Genomic DNA, 23,335 nt, shown 5'->3' with positions numbered 1-23,335 from the left:
ATATTAAAAAGAAGTTTATTACGAACCTGCTTTGGACACGCAGTGTTTTACAGTCGCTATTTCCGGTCAAAAGACCGAAAGGATAGGTTTTTGGACTATTTGAATTTATAACACATATCTAAACGTAGTCTACTAACTATTATTTTAAGGGCCAATTTTTCAATAGTCAGTTAAACAGTCAGTTAGTACTTATTCCTAGGGATAGAGAAAAAATCAATTTTTCAACAGGCAGATATAGCTAATTCCTAAGAATAAAACTATCTGCTTCTTTCAGAGACGAATAAAAATTATTCTAAGGAATAATCTCAACAAAAATATTGTGTCAGTTGTCAAAGCTGTTTTGAAAGAATTTTGAAAAAAATACAGTGAAACACAAGAAAACAAAAACAATCATGTATAAAAATGACGTTTAATTTTAAATATTTTTGAATTTGACAATTTTTTTTTGTTATTCTGTAGAATAAATTATTCTTGATTGAAAAATTCAATGTTTTTATCTGATCGTTTATGAGCCTAATAACTTTATTCGTCGAACAGTTAACTGACTGTTTATTAGAAGATTGTAAAATTGGCTCTAAGTGTATTAATTAAACTGTTCTGAAAGGGCACAAAAATTAGATTATATGGAAAAATTACCTAATAGAAGTTAGATTTTTTTTGGAAAAACATTTTTATTTCCGTTATTTTTGGATTATTCTCAAAAATGTTACACCATTTTGAAAAGAAAGTTGAACACACCAACATTTAAGATAACTTGGCACAGTGACAAAGTGCCATGGAAAATTGTTGAGTACTTAGTTGGCCAAAAAAGTGATATTTGCCTTAAAACTGATTAGCCTATTAAAACTTTTGAATGCATTTGTTAGCAGGGTTATTCAAGCTTCCGTAGCAAAATTGATCAAACTTAAGATTTGCAGTCACGGCACATTAAAAACCGTCACAGGGTGAGCATTTTTTCGATTCTTTTTTCGAATGCCCATAACTCAAAAAATATATTGCTAAAATTTTTTTTTTTATTTTTCTGATAACTGTTGCCACCTACCCTATCTACCGTTTTCGTTTCGACGTTGACTTTTGGGACACCCTGTATAATTTAAATATACATAAGTCAGACTTAACCCTCTGTCGGCACACACGGGTCCGAATTTGGCAGGACAAAAATGAAAAGTGGTCACAGAAAAGTGTCTTTATAAGGGTGAAAACACATTTTTTATTTTGAACTGTGAACACAGTATTCGAATTCCTCGGAAACTTCTACATCAATTTCATATATGATTCTCCATAAAATAGTGAGACCGAAAAAAGTTCTAGCGCCATGAAAAAGTATAAACCAAATTCGCAAAAATGAGGTGTGCATACAGAGGGATATTAGGAAAAAATAATTTTTGGGTCTTTAAAAAATTTTAAATTTTTTTAAAAACGGTGATTTTGAATTTTTTTTTTCTAAAAATACATCCTTATACACTCCTTTTCATAGGTACACAACTTTTGAAATGTTCAGTATTCGTTTTTTCCTTACAGTGTAGGTAAAATAATAATTTTTTGATGCCAAGTCATTGTTTAAGATGTTCGCAGAATCAGCAAAAAAAAAATAATTCAAAACGTGTGGTTATTTTTCTTGTTTCTATATGGCAAAGCATTTCACATCGAAAAACTGAGTTATTTTTTTGTTTCATCAGAATAGGTACACATAGAGAATGATGTCAAAGTGGTCCATGAAATGAATTTAAACCAAGTTCTTCTTAAAAACGTATTTTACTTATTTTATTTTTTGTATAGTGGCGTTTTTATTAATAAAAAAATAACAAAACTGTGTTAAATCTCTTTATGCAATCTATCTGAATCTCTTCCCTAAATTGTTAAATGGTGGGTTAGGAAATATTTTTGGTTTAAAATCGTCTATTACAAATTTTATCAGTACGGGCTAGCCATTTCCAAACATTTTCTACAAGGTTCAGGGTTGTTTTCTTTGGCAGATACTGAAGTACTTCCTTAATTTTCACTTCCTCCCAATATTTTACAGAGCATTTCATGTGGTAGTAGGCGTGGTCCTGTTGAGAAATTCAGTATACTGGTTCACAAATACTAGAGAATTAAGGAAAAGTTTCTTGAATATTCATTTACAAATAATTGTGACCATTCTTCACGTTTGAAATTCATTTTTTGTATTATCGTAGTAGATTATTTTCTTCCATGCCTTAACACTTCTTTTTACTTGCTCTATAGGGAAAGTATTGGTTTCGTGTCGAAAAAAAAATTGAGGTTTTTATCAAAACCAACATTACGATGATAGAGATTTCCGAAAAAGTGGGTCCCGCAATTCCGTCCGTGCGTCCATCTGTACACATTTCCACAGCCTAAACGGGTGGATGGATTTTCTTCAAATTTGGTACAGATGATTTTTATGGAATTTTGAAAGTTGTTTTTTTTTTTTGTTTTTTTATATCTCGTTTAGAACGTATACCTCCCATACAAAAAAATACGATACTACGAATTTCTCGAAAACGGCTCTAACGATTTTGATTAAACTTTGTACTCGTAATATTTAAATCAGTGGCAATAAAACTGCATTTTTATTTTTTCTCAAAAAAGTCAAATAACAAAAAAAATTTTTTTTCATTTAACAAAATTTTGCTCTAAATGTCGGCTCTTCCCCAATATCAATTTTTTTTTTTTTAATTTAGATCCAGCTTTTAAAATTGTAACGAAGCGTTACAAATGTTCCTCCTTCCACCTTTTTCATCAACCCAAACGTAAATTTAAAATCAAATCATCCAACCAACCGTTGACAAAATCAAATTTAAATATCAACTGACCGTTGAAATATTCAAATTTGAATCCAACTAACCGACTTCTACTAACCAACCGTTGAGAAATTCAAATTTGAATTTTTAATAAATTAAATGTTTTTCTTTTGATTTTACTCGATTCACATCCAGTCATTACGAAATATATCATAATAGGAAAGTAAAATTTCAATGAAAAATCAGTTCTTTGCTTCTCCGTTGCCGAAGTACCAATCAAGTGTACTAGAAGTAAAGAACGCAATTGAGAAAGACACTATTAAGAAGTATATTGTTGATATACATTCTTGCGGGAAGTGAAGGGCTGAAAGGCTAGTAACTTCAGAACCGATTTTGTTGGGGGAAACCTTTGTATTGCTCGTTTCTTTCCTTGATCCACTTCTTCTGAGTGTATCAAGGACATTAGCCGCTCTCTCCTGAGACCCGCTGCCGTTAATTCTCTAGTCTTTGCTAGGGACAATACCGCTTTTATACCGCTTATTTCGTGGCTGCCTTTCTAAGAGTACCACGAACAGGAGCCTGTCACCCGGAGACTGCTCACCGTTTGTTCTCTAGTCTTTGCTAGAGACAGGACCGTTTTCCAAACGATTATTCTGTCGATATCTTTTAGCAAAGCATACCGCAGACAGGAGCCGTTACTCGGATACCGCTCACCGCTTATTCTAGAAAGTAAACGGAAAGTAAAGGCTTTTACTTGATTCTTTCCTTGCTCCACCTCGTTTAGGTGTATTGAGGACATTAGCCGCTCTCTCCTGAGACCCGCTGCCGTTAATTCTTTAGCCTTTGCTAGGGACAATACCGCTTTCGTACCGCTTATTCCGTGGCTACCCTTCAAAGTGTACCACGGACAGGAGCCGTCAAACGGAGACCGCTCACCGTTTGTTCTCTAGTCTTTTCTAGAGCCAGGACCGCTTCCAAATAGCTAATTCCGTGGATATTCTTCAAAGAGTTCCACGGACAGGAGCCTGTCACCCGGAGACCGCTCACCGTTTGATTCTCTAGTCTTTTGCTAGAGACAGGACCGCTTCCGAACCGTTTATTCCGTGGTTGTCTTTCAAAAAGCACCACGGACAAGAGCCTGTCACCCGTAGACCGCTCGCCGATAATTCTCTAGATTGTTCTAGAGACCATCTACTTGTTTCTTTCTTCGGTCCGCTTCTAAGTGTACCGTAGACATAGGCCGCTCTCTGCCGAGACCCGCCGCCGATCATTCTCAAGCATTTCGCTTGAGACAGTATTTACTTGTAGTAGTTTTAAGAGATTGTAATTGAAATATCGTATTATTATAAATAAGTTTTAAACAAATTAATAAAAAAAGGTGTTAAAAAAAATTAATATTTTGAAGATTGGTTGTTTTTATTTTGGAGCTTTGGACTTTTAACCCAAGTTTTCTGTGCTTTCTTTGGGATCGATCCTGGACACCCACGAGTCAACCTCAGCCTAGACAAAAAAGCATCACAAAATCTACAAGTAGACTAACATAAAAGTGCTTTGAACTGCAAGAGCAAGTACGTGCGACCCCAGTCGTGCATTTTATTTAACAATGAAGTTGGTCTCAATATGGTATTTCCTTTCGCAGAATGTTAAGGGGTAATAACACCTTGTAAACACGAAATCGTTTCACAATTTTCATCAGCGTATAATACAAAGGAGAAACATTATTTTCTTTTGGAGTTTGTTTAGTTTGTTTAAGTATATTAATAGGTAACAGAATAGGCTAATTTGAAAATTTTTAATGACGTCAAATTTTGTAAATGGCGGCGTAGTTCAGGATGATCGCAAAATTCTGTGCACCCATCGGGCGACCAACTAACTCCTACAGTTTTTAACCGATTGGGCTGAAATTTTGTGTGGAGCTTAAAAATTCTCTAGTGAAGTACGTAGGATTTTCTTGAAATATTAATTTTTAAAGAAATGGCATTAGTTTGAAAAAATTATTTCATTCCAAAAACAAAATTCGTTGAAAAAAAGACCATAAAATCGTTAAATTTCATAATATTTCAAAAAAATCCTACGTACTTCACTAGAGAATAGTATTTTTAAGCTCCACACAAAATTTCAGCCCAATCGGTTAAAAACTGTAGGAGTTAGTTGGTCGCCCGATGGGAGCACAGAATTTTGCGATCATCCTGAACTCCGCCGCCATTTCACGTCATTAAACATTTTCAAATTAGCCTATTCTGTTATCTATTGATATACTGAAACAAACTAAACAAACTCCAAAAGAAAATGTTTCTCCTTTGTATTATACGCTGATGAAAGTTGTGAAACGATTTTGTGTCTACAAGGTGTTATTACCCCTTAAACTAATAGTTTAACTCACCAAGGACATCAAAATTAAATGTTCGTTGATCCAAAATTAACAAGAAATAGCACTGAACTTTTCATGCGGTAAGGGATTTCAAAAACCTTAAACGCATTCAATTCTCTTTTTGGTTTAGTGATGGAGTCTTTTCAAAATTCAGCCATTTAAGTAGATTGGGACCAATGACCATTCTATTTACTGTCCTAAAATTACAAATAATAACTGTTTTTCACTTTTATTCTTGTCGTTAATCCACCAAAACTGGTAGCACATGCAAAAATTTACTCGGCTAAGGGTGTTTTTTTTTTTTTACCACTGTTCATTAAATTGCTATGTTCTATACATAAAGATACAAAGACTTTAGTCAGTTCGCCCTCATCGCCAAAATTTTTGTAGTAAGCTACAAACGATTGTTGGGTCAAGGTTTTAGACACCTTATCTGAGTCGGGTGTCTTGACTACAGCTTTGAAGCCCTCTAAGGCAGCTTTGAATGACTGAAGTCTTGATTGTAAACTTCTAATTTCATCCATCTCTGTTATTTTAATTGTCTGGAACTTACCTGGTGAATATTCCTTTCATCTAAATTCCACAGTACAACAAATTATACACAATTTACTTTAAAACGTTAAACGTATTCAAAATGTTCACGTCCATGAAGAAAGTAGACACCCGTTTATTATAAAATAAAACGACTGCTCATAGTCGTGTCTAAAACTGAACTGTTTATTGATAGGAAATCTTAAACTACATTATATCTATGACTATATCTAACACATATATTTCTTAACCTAAATTATCTCTATTTGAATTGGGATATCGACTGTATTACGCGCCGCATCCTTTATAAACACAACATTCTGCTTGCAGATGTGAGTCATAAACCCAATCTATGCGTTCTTTTATTGTGGTATACAAAGGATCAGCACGATACACATAGTCTATCTATCCCTACTAATGTAAAGCTACCTGCGCGTATCTATAATCTTAACTAGATAATTCAACAACCACCATTCATTTTTTTTTACCCCCAGAATGTTTGTATCAGAAGTCTGGATAGAGCATATTCACAATTCGTAATTTTTTTTAACCATACCAGTACTGGTGGATCCTTCATTGTTTGTTTTATTTCTTAAGGTGTTTTCACCAAAATTTAGCGATTTTAATCCACCCACAAAATGGTAGTATGATTATTAAATTACACTTAGGAAAGTGCAGTTAATTGTTTTAATGGTAAATTTGCCAGAAATCCACAAAAACATTAAAGATAACAAGGGTGTACCCATTCTGATGAAGAAAAAAATGGTGCAGGGTCATAAGTCCACGGGCCAAAAGTCCATAATGGACTACTGGCTCACTTGGGTGGGTTATTAGTCCACAAATCAATTATGGACTTACAACCCACCCAAGGGTGTCAGAAACCCACAAAAAAGTGAGCCAGAACTCCCTAATGTCGAAAAAGATGTGGAAGGTGCTTAAGAAATATTAATTTGCAAACAATGTGGAAACGTTCAATTTTTTTAAGAATGTTTTTGTAAATTGATTTTTTAGTTTTTTTTTATACCTTACTTTTTTGTTTTTTTTTGAAGATTTTATATTTTTTAACTGACTCGAGTTTCTTTTGTAAAGCTTATTGAAGTAATTTTCGAAAACTTCAAATGACGATTAGTTTGGAGTCTCATAGTGATAATCGCCATTGATTTGGGCAACTATCTCGCAAACAAAGCTGGGTAATTAATTATCTCACGGAGATTAAAAACAAATAAATCCCAATTGATTTGCGGAAAGCGAAGCGGAAAAAAATTTGCTCACATGAGAATCTATTTAAATTGCAGAAGCCAAACGCGAAGCGGAAAAAAATTTTGCCCACGGGAGAATCAATTTTGAGGTGTGAAAATAAAAATTCGCGCGAATTTTTATTTTCACACCTCAAAATTGATTCTCCCGTGGGCAAAATTTTTTTCCGCTTCGCGTTTGGCTTCTGCAATTTAAATAGATTCTCATGTGAGCAAATTTTTTTCCGCTTCGCGTTTACAGAGTTACAACATAAACATCTTTGGTGTTCGGTATTATCATACAAGTGCCAAAACGGGCTTTTTTCATTTAATATATTTAAATGCTTATTCTAATGTTTTAAAAAGCTTTCGAAATTATTTTATATATGTTGAAAATTGAAGTAAAACCAACATTTGAAAGTTGGTCTTATTTCACTTGGACTAATTTCATGGCACACCAATTGAACATTTAATGAAGAAACTTTCGAAAATCGACGAGTGTCCCAGTTTTGAATACTTTTTAAAGTAATTTTCTGAGATTCACTCGAATTTAAAAGATATTTGCTTACTTTTTTTTATAAATGTTTTAGAGAGATATTGCGAAGAAATTTAGAAGATGACGAGTTCAGCCGCATTATGAATTTTGGCTTTCCTGGTTAGAAATTTTTAATCGATGGGCCAAAAGTCCACAGGAGTTTTGTGTGAACTTTTGACCCACTTGGGTGGGTTGTAAGTCCATAATTTATTTGTGGAGCTATGACCCACACTAGTGAGCCAATAGTCCATTATGGACTTTTGGCCTGTGGACTTTTGACCCTGCACCGAAAAAAATAAGTTGATTTTTCCTCAAAAAATACTTTACAAGAAAAACAATGGGAAAGTTATGGTCCATTTTGAAATAATTTTGCCGTTGCTTTTCCTAACATCTTAAACTATTAAAAAACAATAAAAACTTGTTAGGTCACTCACCAATATTGGGGACAAACGATTAGGAACATTTGAAAAGTTGTGTACCTATTCTGATGAAAAGGAGTGTATCATATAATAAAACGGCGAACGCGAATTTTGTGGTACAAACTACGCGGCCCACAAAAACCGAAGGGGCATAAATTATATACCGACCGATAGCAAATGTTCCCTAGATGTGCAGAATGCATAATTTTTAAAGTATTTATTAACCGAAATAGGTAAATTGATTAAAATAAAATTCGATATTTTAGTAAAAAAAAAAATAAAACAACAAAGCAAAACAAAAACAACTAGAAATATCTGTTGGAAAACTTCCAATGGACTGGAATGAAACGTCATTCATGACTGAATGAATGAATGAAAGCATTCAGCGAAAATCAAAAAACATTAAGGTGGGTTCACATTGGTGCGTTGTTTTAAGATCGCATGTAAACTATGGTTAACTTTCATTGTTTTAGTTATCTAGGTTTAGAAGTTAGATGTTTGTTTTATTACCATGAATTTTTTTGTTAAAATCGAATTCTATTAAAATCGAGTCTATTACTAAGGTCCAATCTTTTGTAAACACTTTTGATACCAATGAAATCTATTTTCGTCCTTTTCTCTCTTGAAAGAACATAAGAATTTGTCAGCAATTACATGAAGCCTCAAGAGGCGCGACTTTAAAAAAAAAAAAATTAGTGCAAAAGAGAAAAAAGATGAAAGAAAAAAATTATCCGACCGGAGAGTCGTGGGTCGTGAGTCCGAGACTCTTTTTTGACGTTTCTTTTTCCACTTTTTCTTTTTTCAACATTCCCTCACATTTCTTTTTGCTTCTTGGTGCAATACAACAACAACAAATTTTAATTAAAAAGATAAATGTCAAATTTGAGTCCTTGACTCAAGAGGCATCGTGTAATAGTACGCGCCTCACAGAATGATTACACACCCGACAAACAATTTTGGTTCTATAAGGCTTTATAGATGCAATTTGTTGCTTCTTTAAAGCATTATAGAAGCAAAATTGTTAGTAGGGCAGCCACACAAAAAAATATAAAAGTTCTGACCTGGGATTGCGACTAAGTTTTTCATATAGTTTTTGGGTCGCTGAAACCGAATCCAAAGTCCGTTTTGTTCCATCACGTCGGGTTTTCGAGATAACCTCATAAATAGTCACGAAAACAAAAAAAAATTTTTCTCTGATCGGGATATGCGAATATGTTAATCATATAGTTTTTGGATCACTGAATCCAGATTCGAAGTCAATTTCGCCCTATCACGTCAGGTTTCTGAAATATCCTCAAAAAAATGTCAAAAACAAAAGTTTTTATCTGGGGTTGCGACAAAATTTTTCATATAGTTTTTGGGTCGCTGAAACCGAATCCGAAGTCTATTTTGGCGTATCACGTCAAATATCCTCAAAAAATGTCTAAACTAAAAAAAAAGCTCTTATCTGACATTTTTTGAGGATATCTCAAAAACCTGACGTGATACGGATAAATAGAGTTCGAATTCGGTTTTAGCAACCCAAAAACTATATGAAAAGGCCTAGACGCAACTCCAGATAAGAAATTTAGTTTTTTTGGTTTTGACATTTTTTTGAGGATATCTCAGAAACCTGACGTGAAAGGGCGAAATTGACTTCGAATCTGGATTCAGCGATCCAAAAACTATATGAATAACATATTCGCACATCCAGATCAGAGAAAATTTTTTTTTTGTTTTCGTGACATTTTTTGAGGTTATCTCGAAAACCTGAGGTGATGGGGCAAAACGGACTCCGGATTCGGTTTCAGCGACCCAAAAACTGAAAAACTATATGAAAAACTTAGTCGCAACCCCAGGTCAGAACTTTTATTTTTTTTTGTGTGGCTGTGTATAAAAAGAAAATTCGAAAAAAGAGTCAAGCCTCTTGAGGCTTCATGTAATAGCTGACTTTGACAGTTCCTTTAACATTTTACCAAGTTTTCACTTTTAGACGTTTACATTTTTGAATAAAAGTCACTATTATTTTATCGCCGCATGGCAAAGCGTTTTTCTTATGAGGTTCAGAGAAAAATAACAAAAACGTCTTTTTTCTTCCTTATACCTTCCAGCAGAATCCTTATTTTTTGGTTTAAAAAACAATTTTTGTAGTTTTTCCAAAAAAAATAGCTTTTTTACTTTTGTAAATTTCCCACTTTTTCACTTTTTAGGCCATTGTGGTTATACCTTTAACAAATTGTTTTTATACAAAAAAAAATATAGTTTCCGCATTTTTTGTTTTAATTGTCTAGCCCGAAAAACCATACAAAAATGCGTTTGAAAATTTTCACTATTGTACTTTTTCACTTTTTGAGCCAATATAGTTAAAAGCCACTTTATGCAAAAAGTCAATAAGTCAACATTTTCAAACTCATTTTGTGATAGTTTTTTCGACCAAAAAATTAAAAATAATGATGCAGAAAGCTTATTTTTTGGTTTGAAAAACAATTTTTGTAGTTTTTTTCAAAAAAAAAATGGAGCTTGAAAGAAATAATTTTTTTTAACTTTTGTAAATCTCCCACTTTTTCACTTTTTAGTTCATTGTAGTTAAGCCTTAAGGCTTTAAAAGTATAACTACAACGGCAACTTTTTGCGAAAAGTCAAAAAGTGATAGATTTCAAACTCATTTTATGACAGTTTTTACGACGACAAAATAAAAAATAATGATGCAAAAAGCTTATTCTTTGGTTTCCAAAAAAATTTTTGGTAGTTTTTTCCAAAATTTTTTACAAAAACAAATAGGTATTGCTAGAAAGAAATAAAACAATTTTATTTTGTAAATTTCCCACTTTTTCACTTTTTAGGTCATTGTAGTTATGGCGTTATGACTTTAACATGAAAAAAACGTTGTTGTGCGACGTTGTTGTGAACGCACCTTTAATAAATGTGAACCTATCTTTAATCATTAATAAGTATCTGAACGCATTCATTAAAATTTTAATGGAAACCTTACCACAAATATCATTCCAAACTGGAAGTGCGATAAATAACGCCCTCTCCCTTCCGGAAACTTAAACTTCTACAAGCAAAGCTAAGACGAGAACCTACAAAGTATACAATGATGTGAATGACAAATTTGAGTGAAGTTGGTGGAAGTTGAATGATTGAATGATGGAATTTGAATGAATGGAACATGAAACAGGTTGAATTGAATCGCAAAATGCAAGGTGCAAACACAATGCATTAAGGCGATTACACTTTGCATTTTCTTTTTCGATACTTTTTTTACGTAGTTGAGTGCAGTTAAAACGTAGTTCAACAATATCTAAATCAGGTTTAAAAAATATCAAAAAGTAGGTATATTATATATACCTGTGTATTTTGTCTTCAAAAAGTGTAGTTAATCGCAACAACAAATACTATACAAAATAATGTAACTATTTTGGTATAATTGTGTTTAAAGTTGTTGAAAATAAAAAAATATAAAGAAATTGGCGCTCGAATTTCGAGGGCGGGGTCGGCTAGTATCAAATAAAACTGCATAATTGTTTTGAAAGGCAATTTGATTTCAGATTTTGGTTTGGAATTTAATGTTTATTTATATGTATTTTTTTGTGTTTATATACCTATATTTTCCAAATTTCTATATAAAAAGTCTTAACAATTTAAGCAATTTGAACTCTAAGAGCAAGTTCGTGCGACCCAGTGGTGCATTTTATTTTATTTTGATGTATACTTTTTTGTTTTAGGAAATATGCTTCGATTGTGTTTTTGGCATGCATACGTTTCGAAACATCTAAAAAGAAACTGAACTATTTGAGTTTCTCCGATTTTTTTTACTGTTCTCAAGCAGTGATGGAATATTGGACCTACACGTACCAACACTCTGGACCTGAATATTATGACACTGAAATGGATAAAGAATTTTTGCTGGATTTACGTGAGCTAAGATGCCTTTTTGAAAAGGAAAAGGAAATAAAACAGTAAGCTATTTTTGTTATGTAAATTAATTATATTTACTTTAATTTAAAAAAAAATATTTATTTTATTTTTAAACTGGCACCGATTCCGCCTTCTACAGAATAATGTTGCACAAAAATCTATAGCTACATATACTATACTATACTAATCTATACTAATTCTTTGTTGCCACCAGCTTGTCTATTCCTATTGTAAGAAGAAGAAGAAAACGTAAACAAGAATTTGTTTTTGTTTTATGGACTTTATGAAATAAATTCAATTTGATGTTTTGTTTGACCTTTAGTCCAAAATAATGCGTTTCGCCCAGGCACAACAGTTGGGCTCATCAGTGAGATGCTGTTGTACCCTTCTTATACGCAAAATTTTTAGTTGATGATTACCAACACATATTATATTTTACAGTGAAAACTCACTGTAAACTATATTATTTTAGGGGAATTTGATTAAATTCGTGCACCTAAATAGAATATTGCCCGTGGTCTGGCAAATATTAAGAAGAAGAAGAAAACGTAAACAAGAATTTGTTTTTGTTTTATGGACTTTATGAAATAAATTCAATTTGATGTTTTGTTTGACCTTTAGTCCAAAATAATGCGTTTCGCCCAGGCACAACAGTTGTCAACTTTCTTTTAAAAAAAATTATAAGATAATAAATCTTATAGTAAAGTACTCAAGCTAAAGATGAAGACCTTAAATATTTATATCTGTATGTTTTGTAGAAAAACGGAATAACTTTCTGGGGGTCTATTACGTAATACGAAACGAGCGGCAAGTCAACGATACTGAAGTAAACGATAGTCAAGACAAAGAGCGATTATGTAAAACGAGAAAGTCGTTTGGCCAAACTGAACCGAAAAAAATATTTTTTTGAGGCTCACATGAATTCTACTAGCAAACGCAATAATAATTATGACAGCTAAACGAAAACGAAAGTTAAACGATAGGTAAATGGCAGTCGTAAAGATGAACGAGTATCGTTTAAGTTAAACGACTATCGTAATACGTAGTCGCATTTCAACGAAAACGAAGTAATTTCAACGATAATCGTTTTACAAAATAGGGCCCCTGAATTCTAACATAATTTAGGTACAGAAAAAAGCTATAAAAAATACCTTCTTTTTTTTCATTATATCAATTCTTTTTATATGAAAAGCTTACACAAAAATTACACCATTGAAAATTTTAATCCTTTTTCTAAAGAATAAAGCGATACTTAAATTTTTACAAAGCGTAACGTTTAAACCATCTGAAAACCTATTGTTTCAGTTCAATATATTCATATCAACCATGTTTTTACGACATCTACAAAAAGAGCTAGAATATTTTGAACCCAATAATTTTCGAGCGAAAAAAGCAAGAAAAGCGCACGACCATTTTTTTAACGCTACCAAAAATCGCTAACAAAAATTTCAAAAATTCATATATCGAAACGCAGAGACTTAGAAAAAAATTCGTAATAGACCCCTAATCATTTTTTTATTATCTTTTGAATGGCATGTTTCAAATTGACAAAAAAAAAATGTCTCCTACCTACAATCACTACTTTGTCAAAGGTCTACGTCATGTTCTAGTTTTAAGAAACTATTTATAACTTGGTTTTGAAATTTTTAAAATTTTTTTCAATACCATTGTTAGCCTTACAACAAATTTATCTATCGATTAAAAATAAATTCAACCTTCTACAACGTCGCGTTTAGAAAATAGCTCTTTTTTGTAATTTTGTTTTACTCCTATTTACCCTATTAAATGATGAAGTTCTTAAAATACTTCATTAGTATTCAACTTTAGGTCTCCAATAGATTATTTTTAATTCAAATTTTTGCCGCAATGCTAAAAATTTCAGGTGGAACGGGAGAAAATGGCATCACTTTTTCGTGGATGCTGCCATGGTTCATAGATTTATAAGACGTTATCACGTCAAAAAAAAAAATGAAAAAAAAAAAAGTACTTTTTCAAAGTATTATTTAATTTTAGCTTAATTCAATTATATAATATTTGTTAAAACAAAGTTTCTGTTTTATGTGTGTCTTTCTCTTTAGACTTCATGATAATAGTAGAGATGTCTTCCTTGAAGAACTTAATATTCTGTTGTTAAACGTAAAATCTAAAAATCTGGTTTTTCTGGGTGACATAAACATTGATCTTCTCTCCAAAACCCAATACGTGGATAGTTATTTAATGCTGTTAGTTTCTTACGGTTTGAGTTCCTTTATAACTTTCTCAAAGTGAAATAACGCCGAGTGCCAACTGAGAAGTAAGGCCAAATGTGAGAAAAGTGAGCACAAAATCAGAACGCAAGTTAACCGGTATGTTAACCTTTTGTTTTATTTTCAAAGGCATAAAAGGAACAAAATTATCAAGGCACAATGGCTCCAATACCATTTTGGGAGTTATGTTCATCCCATCGAGGTATACGGCCCTAGCGAGGTATTCCGTCGGAGCGGAATTTTTCCGATTCTCTTCGAATGGGACACTTTTTGCTTCGAGGTATTTCTCCGATCATGTGATCGGAAATTTTCTCCGACAAATTTCAACGCATGTCATTGCATGCGATGAAGCACTTCTAATGGTTGTATTTTTGACAAATACAAATCATTTTTTTTCCGAAGCCCTCCGACAAGTTTTTGTTGCGGAATAAATAATTAAAATGTAAATAATAAAGAAAAATAAGAATTTTAGTAAACTTTTGTTATTTATTTTTTTGTGTTTAGGCAAAAGGAAAAAAACCTAAGTACCTATACAAAAAGATCACCAAAAATTGTGGCTGTGTTCGGAAGATCTGCCCAATCAGTTAAATTGAATTGGACCACGACAAAGGGATGTTGGTGAATGGAAAAAAGGATGACATACCTAAGTCCAACATAAAATAAAACTATTGATAAAGACAAAAGAAATCGCGAGCACTGGCGGGCGGGCGGGCGGAGGGCCTTACAGGAAAAAGTATTTCACAAATAAATTTTATTTCACTTTTTCAAATCCTTTTTTTTTACTTGTTTGTTTGGACTCGGCCTCCAAAAATAACGCGACACTTGTCATGGACACTTTTTAATTTTCTTAAATGAAATAACTTCAACTCGTTTGTTATTCTTTGAATTGTTTTTTTTTTTCATTAGTCCGGTCAAATTAGACTAAAATAAGGGGGTGAGGTTACATTAATTCCCAGAAAGCTGAAAATTGGTAGGATTGTTGGAAACACCGTCATAAATTAAATCTAAAAAGTCCTCATCGATCCGAGGCCTGGAAAAAAATTTACGGGGGGTCAAAGGTCACAAAAACCTTTATATATAAAAAGTGTCATGACACTTTTTTTCCTAAGACCCACCGTTTCTTCGGTATAACGATTCAAAAAGTTGAAGTTGAGTTGTAATCGTCATAATCAGGCCTTTTCTGAAAAAAAAACTCCTAGAACGGCTGATAGCTACACTTATGATTGTTCTAAAAACAGATAGAAAAAAGTTCTATCGCAACCAGTTCATAAAATATTGGCTTTTTTTCGTTCAGTGTATTTTAAATTTCATAATATTATGTTTTCGTTCACTATAACTACGAATGAATGAATTTTATTTATTTCTTTTTTTTATCATTTTCTACAAAAATTGTATGAATGCATAAGCGCTTTAAAAACTGCAAAGCTATTGCACATTTTCGTAAAAAACATTTTGAAATCTGTTTTTTGATGCAAAATGTAAAAAAAGTGTGATTACTTTTAATGAAAAAAATAATTTTTTTTTTTTTTTTTCAGAAAAATTTTAAACACCTGTGGTATAAAATAAATCTTTAGAAACCTAAGTGGTCAACTTTCTTAAAAATATTCTCGTCTAAGTGGAATATTTTAAAGACAGTTGGCCACCTAGGTTTCAATAGATTTATTTTATACCACAGATGTTTAAAGATTTTCATAAAATAATTTTTTTACATTTTGCATCAAAAAACAGATTTCAAAATTTTTTTTACGAAAATGTGCAATAGCTTTGCAGTTTTTTAAGCGTTTATGTACTCATACAATTATTGTAGAAAATGATAAAAAAAGGAATAAATAAAATTCATTAATTCGTGGTTGTAGTGAACAAAAAACATAAGATGATAAAATTTAAAATACACTGAACGAAAAAAAGCCAATATTTTATGAACTGGTTGCGATAGAACTTTTTTCTATCTGTTTTTAGAACAGTCATAAGTGTAGCTATCAGCCGTTTTAGGGTTGTCCATTTTCTATTGCACACCCTGTATATATTCAGACATATTCTAAACAAAAAATTCCCAGGGAAATGGTTTCGGGAGAAGGGCCGCAATCGGAAAAATGGCGAAAATTTCCATTTTTTTTTGCTTTCCCATATTCTTAACCATTGAAGAACGAAATTCAAGCTAAAAAAATAATGAAATTTCAGGAACTTTTCAGTTAGGAGTTTTTTTTACAGAATAGGCCTGATTATGAGTATTGCAACTCAACTTCAACTTTTTGAATCGTTATACCGAAGAAACGGTGGGTCTTAGGAAAAAAAGTGTCATGACACTTTTTATATATAATAATCTGGTCTACAATTCTTGCATTGAAAATTTTTTGATAAGACTTACCGTTTTGCTGAAAATCGTGAAAACCCAGTTTTTGTGACCTTTGACCCCTCGTAAATTTTTTTCCTGGCCTCGGATCGATGAGGACTTTTTAGATTTGATTTATGACGGTGTTTCCAACAATCCTACCAATTTTCAGCTTGCTGGGAATTAATGTACCTCGGATATCTAAATTGACCGGACTACATCTGTTGTTTTTTTTCTGTCATCTGTGATAATTATAGAGATGGCCTTCTCAAAAAAAATATCGATATTTTTCGATTCGATATTTTTTTGAATAGAAATATCGCAATATCGATTAATTTTCCAATAAACGCAAGTGTGTAATTTACCGTACATTGACATTCCTACTTATGAGAAACTATGAAATGAAACTCTAAATAGTTACATTTACATTTACATTTACATTTACATTACATTTACATTTACATTTACATTTACATTTACATTTACATTTACATTTACATTTACATTTACATTTACATTTACATTTACATTTACATTTACATTTACATTTACATTTACATTTACATTTACATTTACATTTACATTTACATTTACATTTACATTTACATTTACATTTACATTTACATTTACATTTACATTTACATTTACATTTACATTTACATTTACATTTACATTTACATTTACATTTACATTTACATTTACATTTACATTTACATTTACATTTACATTTACATTTACATTTACATTTACATTTACATTTACATTTACATTTACATTTACATTTACATTTACATTTACATTTACATTTACATTTACATTTACATTTACATTTACATTTACATTTACATTTACATTTACATTTACATTTACATTTACATTTACATTTACATTTACATTTACATTTACATTTACATTTACATTTACATTTACATTTACATTTACATTTACATTTACATTTACATTTACATTTACATTTACATTTACATTTACATTTACATTTACATTTACATTTACATTTACATTTACATTTACATTTACATTTACATTTACATTTACATTTACATTTACATTTACATTTACATTTACATTTACATTTACATTTACATTTACATTTACATTTACATTTACATTTACATTTACATTTACATTTACATTTACATTTACATTTACATTTACATTTACATTTACATTTACATTTACATTTACATTTACATTTACATTTACATTTACATTTACATTTACATTTACATTTACATTTACATTTACATTTACATTTACATTTACATTTACATTTACATTTACATTTACATTTACATTTACATTTACATTTACATTTACATTTACATTTACATTTACATTTACATTTACATTTACATTTACATTTACATTTACATTTACATTTACATTTACATTTACATTTACATTTACATTTACATTTACATTTACATTTACATTTACATTTACATTTACATTTACATTTACATTTACATTTACATTTACATTTACATTTACATTTACATTTACATTTACATTTACATTTACATTTACATTTACATTTACATTTACATTTACATTTACATTTACATTTACATTTACATTTACATTTACATTTACATTTACATTTACATTTACATTTACATTTACATTTACATTTACATTTACATTTACATTTACATTTACATTTACATTTACATTTACATTTACATTTACATTTACATTTACATTTACATTTACATTTACATTTACATTTACATTTACATTTACATTTACATTTACATTTACATTTACATTTACATTTACATTTACATTTAAATTTACATTTACATTTACATTTACATTTACATTTACATTTACATTTACATTTACATTTACATTTACATTTACATTTACATTTACATTTACATTTACATTTACATTTACATTTACATTTACATTTACATTTACATTTACATTTACATTTACATTTGCATTTACATTTACATTTACATTTACATTTACATTTACATTTACATTTACATTTACATTTACATTTACATTTACATTTATTGATTGAAAAATGATATCACATTAAGAAGAATCTTTACAGTTGTTCAATATATATATTTTTGGAATTTAAATTAAAATTAAATATTATGTTAAAAATACATTATTAATTGATAAAAGCTTGAGCTAAATAAAAAAAAATAAATAAGATCGATTTATGTATCACTGGCCAAGTGAATGAAAAGGTTATTTTTAAAATTACTTATCTTTGTACTTCTCCTAAGTGAAAGGGGTAATGAGTTCCATAAAGACACGGCGTGTACGAAGAATGAGCGCTCCGATTGCAAACAATAAAAACGAGGTAGAATAAAAGTAGATGTTCTTTGCGAACTTGCAAAATCTAATCTGCTGTACAAATAGTCAGGTTGCTTAGTCTGCTTTATATTATAAAAAAGTATTAGAGTTCTGAACTTTATGAGGTTGTCAAAGCTAATGCCCATGATCTGCATGGAAAAGTTTGATATATGATCGAACAAGCGTTTTTTGAAAATGTATCTGGCCAGATTATTATAGACAACGTTCAATTTCCTCTTAGTAATAAAGGCGACACAGCAAAATATCTCTCATCCGTACAACAAGATTGGCAATAATAAAGACTTTACAAGTAACATTTTGGTATTGGGAGGCAATGAACTTTGCGTGGACCATAAAAGTCGAAGTCTACAGTGGTGACCTTGACAATTGAATCATTTATTTTTAAAACATGATAAGTCCATGATTTCAAATTTTTCAGGAGAAGAAAAAAACGTTCTATTTTCTTTTGTTAAGTGTTGCAAAATGTATAAAAAATATATTTTGTAGAACTTTTACCTAGCTACAGAATATCGTTTGGTATTTACTTTTTGGACCGATTGCTTAAAAGATAAAGAATAAAAACGATTTTGGACTTATCATAGTTTGAAAATAAACGAATGTGAAATTAGTTTTAAAATGAATATACAATTTTTTTAAAGCCTCAGTCTATCCAACAATTGCATTTGGGAATAGAATATAATGTTTCGAGTAGTTATTTTACTTGAAAGACGCCTTCAACTTAAGATTTTGAGTCTGTAGTCAGCTTCTCTATGTGTAGTCAATTACTCATAAAAAAGTTGCTGTTTATTTTCAAAAGATGATAAGTCCGGGACTTTTATAATGTTTTGACAATAAATTTTTTTTTCGCTTAGCTGTAAAATCGAATATAGACTGAGTAGATGCTTCATATTTTGAAGGCAGGTGTGGTTATCCCCCAAGAACATATTCAGTTAAAAAAACGAATTTTGAAAAAAAGTGGACTTATCATGTTTTGAAAATAAACGGTTCAATTGTAGCCGAAACATGATCAGTCCAAGTGAGAGAATCGTTAAAGATAATTCCAAGGTTACGAACTTTAGATACATATTCATAGGCGGAAAAAGTGAAGTATCTAGTTTTCGCTTTAATATGCATATGGTTTTTGACTTTGCTGGATTCAATGATTATGTTTAATTGCCCACTGTTGAATTATCTCTAAATCTGCATTCATTTTCTGGATAGCGTTGCAAACACGGCCTAAGTTGAAATTAAGATAAAGTTGGACGTCGTCCGCAAACGTATGGACGGTGCAATACTTAGTGACTTGATGAAGCTCGTTTACATAAAGTGTGAATAGTAGCGGCCCAAGAATGGATCCCTGCGGGACTCCAGCCGGAACGCCAAGCAACGATGAAATATTATTTCCTACAGCCGTGCATTGCAGGCGACCATTTAGATATGAGCTTATTAGTTTCACTGCCAGGGGAGAAAAACGAAAGGTATGCAGCAGCTTTTTACAGAGGAGAGAATGGTTCACCGTATCAAAGGCTTTGGAGAAGTCTAATAAGGTTAGAAACGTAGAGCAGTTGTTGTCCAAGCTTTTGCGGATATCATCTACAACAAGCAAGAGGGCAATTTTACAACTCCTTTGCGCTCCAAACCCAGATTGCGCTGGGCTTAAAAGTGCGTAGCTTTTGAGGTAAACTTGCATCTGTTTCAATATAGACTTCTCAAAAACCTTAGATAAAAAAGGCAAAATTTCTATAGGTCTAAATTCAGAGTTAATTTGAGATTGAGATTTTGGTATCGGGATAATCTTAGCCCTTTTCCACGAAAGAGGATATTCACACGTTCTTAAAATTTGATTGAAGATGTGAGTGATATATTTTAGGAGGAAGGGAAACAGAAGCTTAAGAAACTTGGGATTAATTTCATCCAAACCTATGGCATCAGACTTAACTGACAACAAAGCCTCAACTACGTCAACATCTGTTAAACGAATGATTTGAAAGGGTTCTATGCTGTTGTCCTGATAAGTTTCATCAGCTTGAAAGTTGAAGTTTGAGCAGTCGTTATCTTGTTGGGATTGGGATGCTATTGGCACAAACTGAGAATTAAGCACATTGCAATCTACTTCAGCAGATGCGCAGCTTTTTTGTTTACCAACACCCAACTTACGAAGCTTCTGCCATAGAACTTTTCCAGATACCTCGAACGAAATTTGAGCCTCCGACGAAGTATGCGTTAATTATTCATTAACCTGTATTAGTTTCAAGAAGTGATAAAAACGTGGCGCAGAGACATAAGGGCCAATAACATAACGGCCACTTTTTATTTATGTGAGTTATGTTCCACTTGAGTGGGCTGACATTTAATTTAAAGGATTATGTATGTATATACCACTTGAGTGGGACATAAGCCCCACACATTTCGAATTATAAAACAATAATGTACAATAACTTTTGTTATATTTTATTCAGATTCTTTAAATGCAAACAAAACTTTGAATACACCCAACCTCGCTTGATGAGCGCGGGTAGAACTAAGTATCTCGCAAATAGAGCGGTCAAATTAATCGCAATACAAAGATAAGAAACAAATAAATCCCACCTGTTTTAATTGGTTTAAAGCAAAGCCGAAAAGAATTTTCTTACATGAGAATCTATTTAATTTGTGAAAATAAAAGTTTGTGCGATAGATAGATAGAGAGTATTATCTTAAATATGGTGTATAGTTTAGTTTTCTAGTGCATACAAAGTTATACTGTTTTGTGCAAAGGAGATTTTTGTCAGTGTTGTTTTATTTGAATAGGGTTGCCACTTACGTTGGCTTACGTTCTCTATATTATTTTATTATTTTTTTTACTAGTTAGAATTTCGTTTGACATTTCAACAAAATTTTTTATCTGTCCAAACAACAAAGATATGAATGTATTAGTTATGTTACAATTTTTCCTTTAAAATAGGGTTGCCACATAGAAGTTCCCATTTTAGAAGTGGTAAGCCTATTTTTTTTATTTTTTATAACCTTATGAGCTAAGTAACTCGGCGGTCGCCTCTCCGACTATCTATTAGCTAGCACATGATCTCAGGGCATTTTTCGATGCTGCATCTCATGGAACTGAAATAGAGGCAACCGGAATTCTCTGAAGAAAAGTTTTGGCTGAAAAATCACTTAATAGTAGTTTGAAAAGAGAACCGTCACAGCAAGTTCCGGGAATTTTTTTTTTTTTTTTTTTTTTTTTTGACGGGAGGAAATCTTCAAAAGACACTTGGCAGTATTCGACACCAAGTAGTGTGGACTCTTAACCACTAAAACCACCTCTTTATCAGGACCAATCTTGAGAGATCGACATCAGATTTTTCTTTCTTAACTTTGTAAAATCACTTTGGGGGAAGTTTAAATTTTTAATACTTTCCCATGTTTTTTTAGACCATAAGCTCATGAGGCTTGGTTCTTCTTAATCTCCGAACATGGTTTCTGGTATTCAAGACGGACACCATTTCAGAATTGGTATGACATTGCAGTCTCTGATTATGGGATACAGCGTATTTTTTAACAACTTCTGTAACCGTTTCTATTTGTAAGTCACGATGTAGATCGCTATTTCTTATGTACCAAGGTGCATAAGTAACTATTCCACGAAGCACTTTGTTTTGGAATTTTTGGATGATTTCGGTATTTGTTTTCTTTGTACAGCCCCATAATTGGATACCATAGGTCCAAACAGGCTTTAGTACTTGATTATACAGCATTATTTTGTTTTGGGTTGATAAATCAGAGTTGTTACCAAGTAACCAGTACATTTGTCTATATTTCAAGTTTAGTTCTTCTCTTTTCTTTTTGATGTGATCTTTCCACTTTAGCTTTGCATCCAAAGTCATTCCAAGGTATTTGGCCGTATTGGCGTAAGGTACAGCTTGATTATTAATGAATATTGGAATATTGTTTATCTTTTTATTTGTAAAGTTTATATGTGAAGATTTTGTTTCATTGAGTTTGATACGCCATTTTTCGGTCCAATCTCTGACTGTGTCGACGGCATATTGCAGCTTTACTGCTCCCCTAGAGACACATTTGTCGGGTACCAAAATTGCGGTATCATCTGCAAAAGTAGCCATTATGGTGTGATTCCCAACTGGGATATCCCTTGTGTATAGTAAATACAGGGTAGGACCTAGGACACTTCCTTGTGGTACACCGGCTTCTATTTTCTTCAATTCCGAATATTCTTGATCGTACCTTACTCTAAACAATCGGTCTGAGATGTACGATTTTAATATTTCATAGTACTGTCTGGGAAGATCCCTTTGCAGTTTGTACTCAAGTCCCTCATGCCAAACCTTGTCAAAGGCTTGAGCAACATCTAAGAAAATAGCTGAACATACTTGTTTTTCTTCTAATGCTTTTTCTATTACATCCGTTATTCTATGAACTTGGTCTATCGTGGAATGTTTGTTACTAAAGCCAAACTGATGATTTGGGATTAACCTTCTTTCTTCTATAATTTTGCTAAGTCTCTTCAGAAGCAGTTTTTCAAAAACTTTAGCTATAATTGGTATAAGCGATATTGGTCTGTAAGACGTCACTTCTGTAGGTGGCTTACCTTGCTTGGGTATGACAATAACTTCAGCAATTTTCCAATGGTGTGGGACATACCGTTGCTTAAGGCATGCATTTATTATATATTGGAGTTTTATGAAGGC

General features: G+C 31.7%; 1 protein-coding gene across 4 annotated transcripts in view; it reads left to right on the top strand.

Annotated features, from left to right (window-relative positions):
• The window catches only part of LOC129920973 (acidic fibroblast growth factor intracellular-binding protein), a 298,489-nt gene that overhangs the window by 107,656 nt on the left and 167,498 nt on the right, over positions 1–23,335 (top strand). For all 4 annotated transcript variants that reach the window (XM_056002567.1, XM_056002566.1, XM_056002565.1 and 1 more), the window contains exon 6: positions 11,543–11,776. In XM_056002567.1, coding sequence (XP_055858542.1) covers positions 11,543–11,776 — 234 coding nt within the window. The remainder of the gene's footprint in view (positions 1–11,542; positions 11,777–23,335) is intronic.

The sequence above is a fragment of the Episyrphus balteatus genome, chromosome 1, assembly GCF_945859705.1.
Source record: "Episyrphus balteatus chromosome 1, idEpiBalt1.1, whole genome shotgun sequence".
Taxonomy (NCBI): domain Eukaryota; kingdom Metazoa; phylum Arthropoda; class Insecta; order Diptera; family Syrphidae; genus Episyrphus; species Episyrphus balteatus.
Note: the sequence above shows the minus strand (reverse complement) of the source record. Positions and strands in the feature narration are given on the sequence as shown.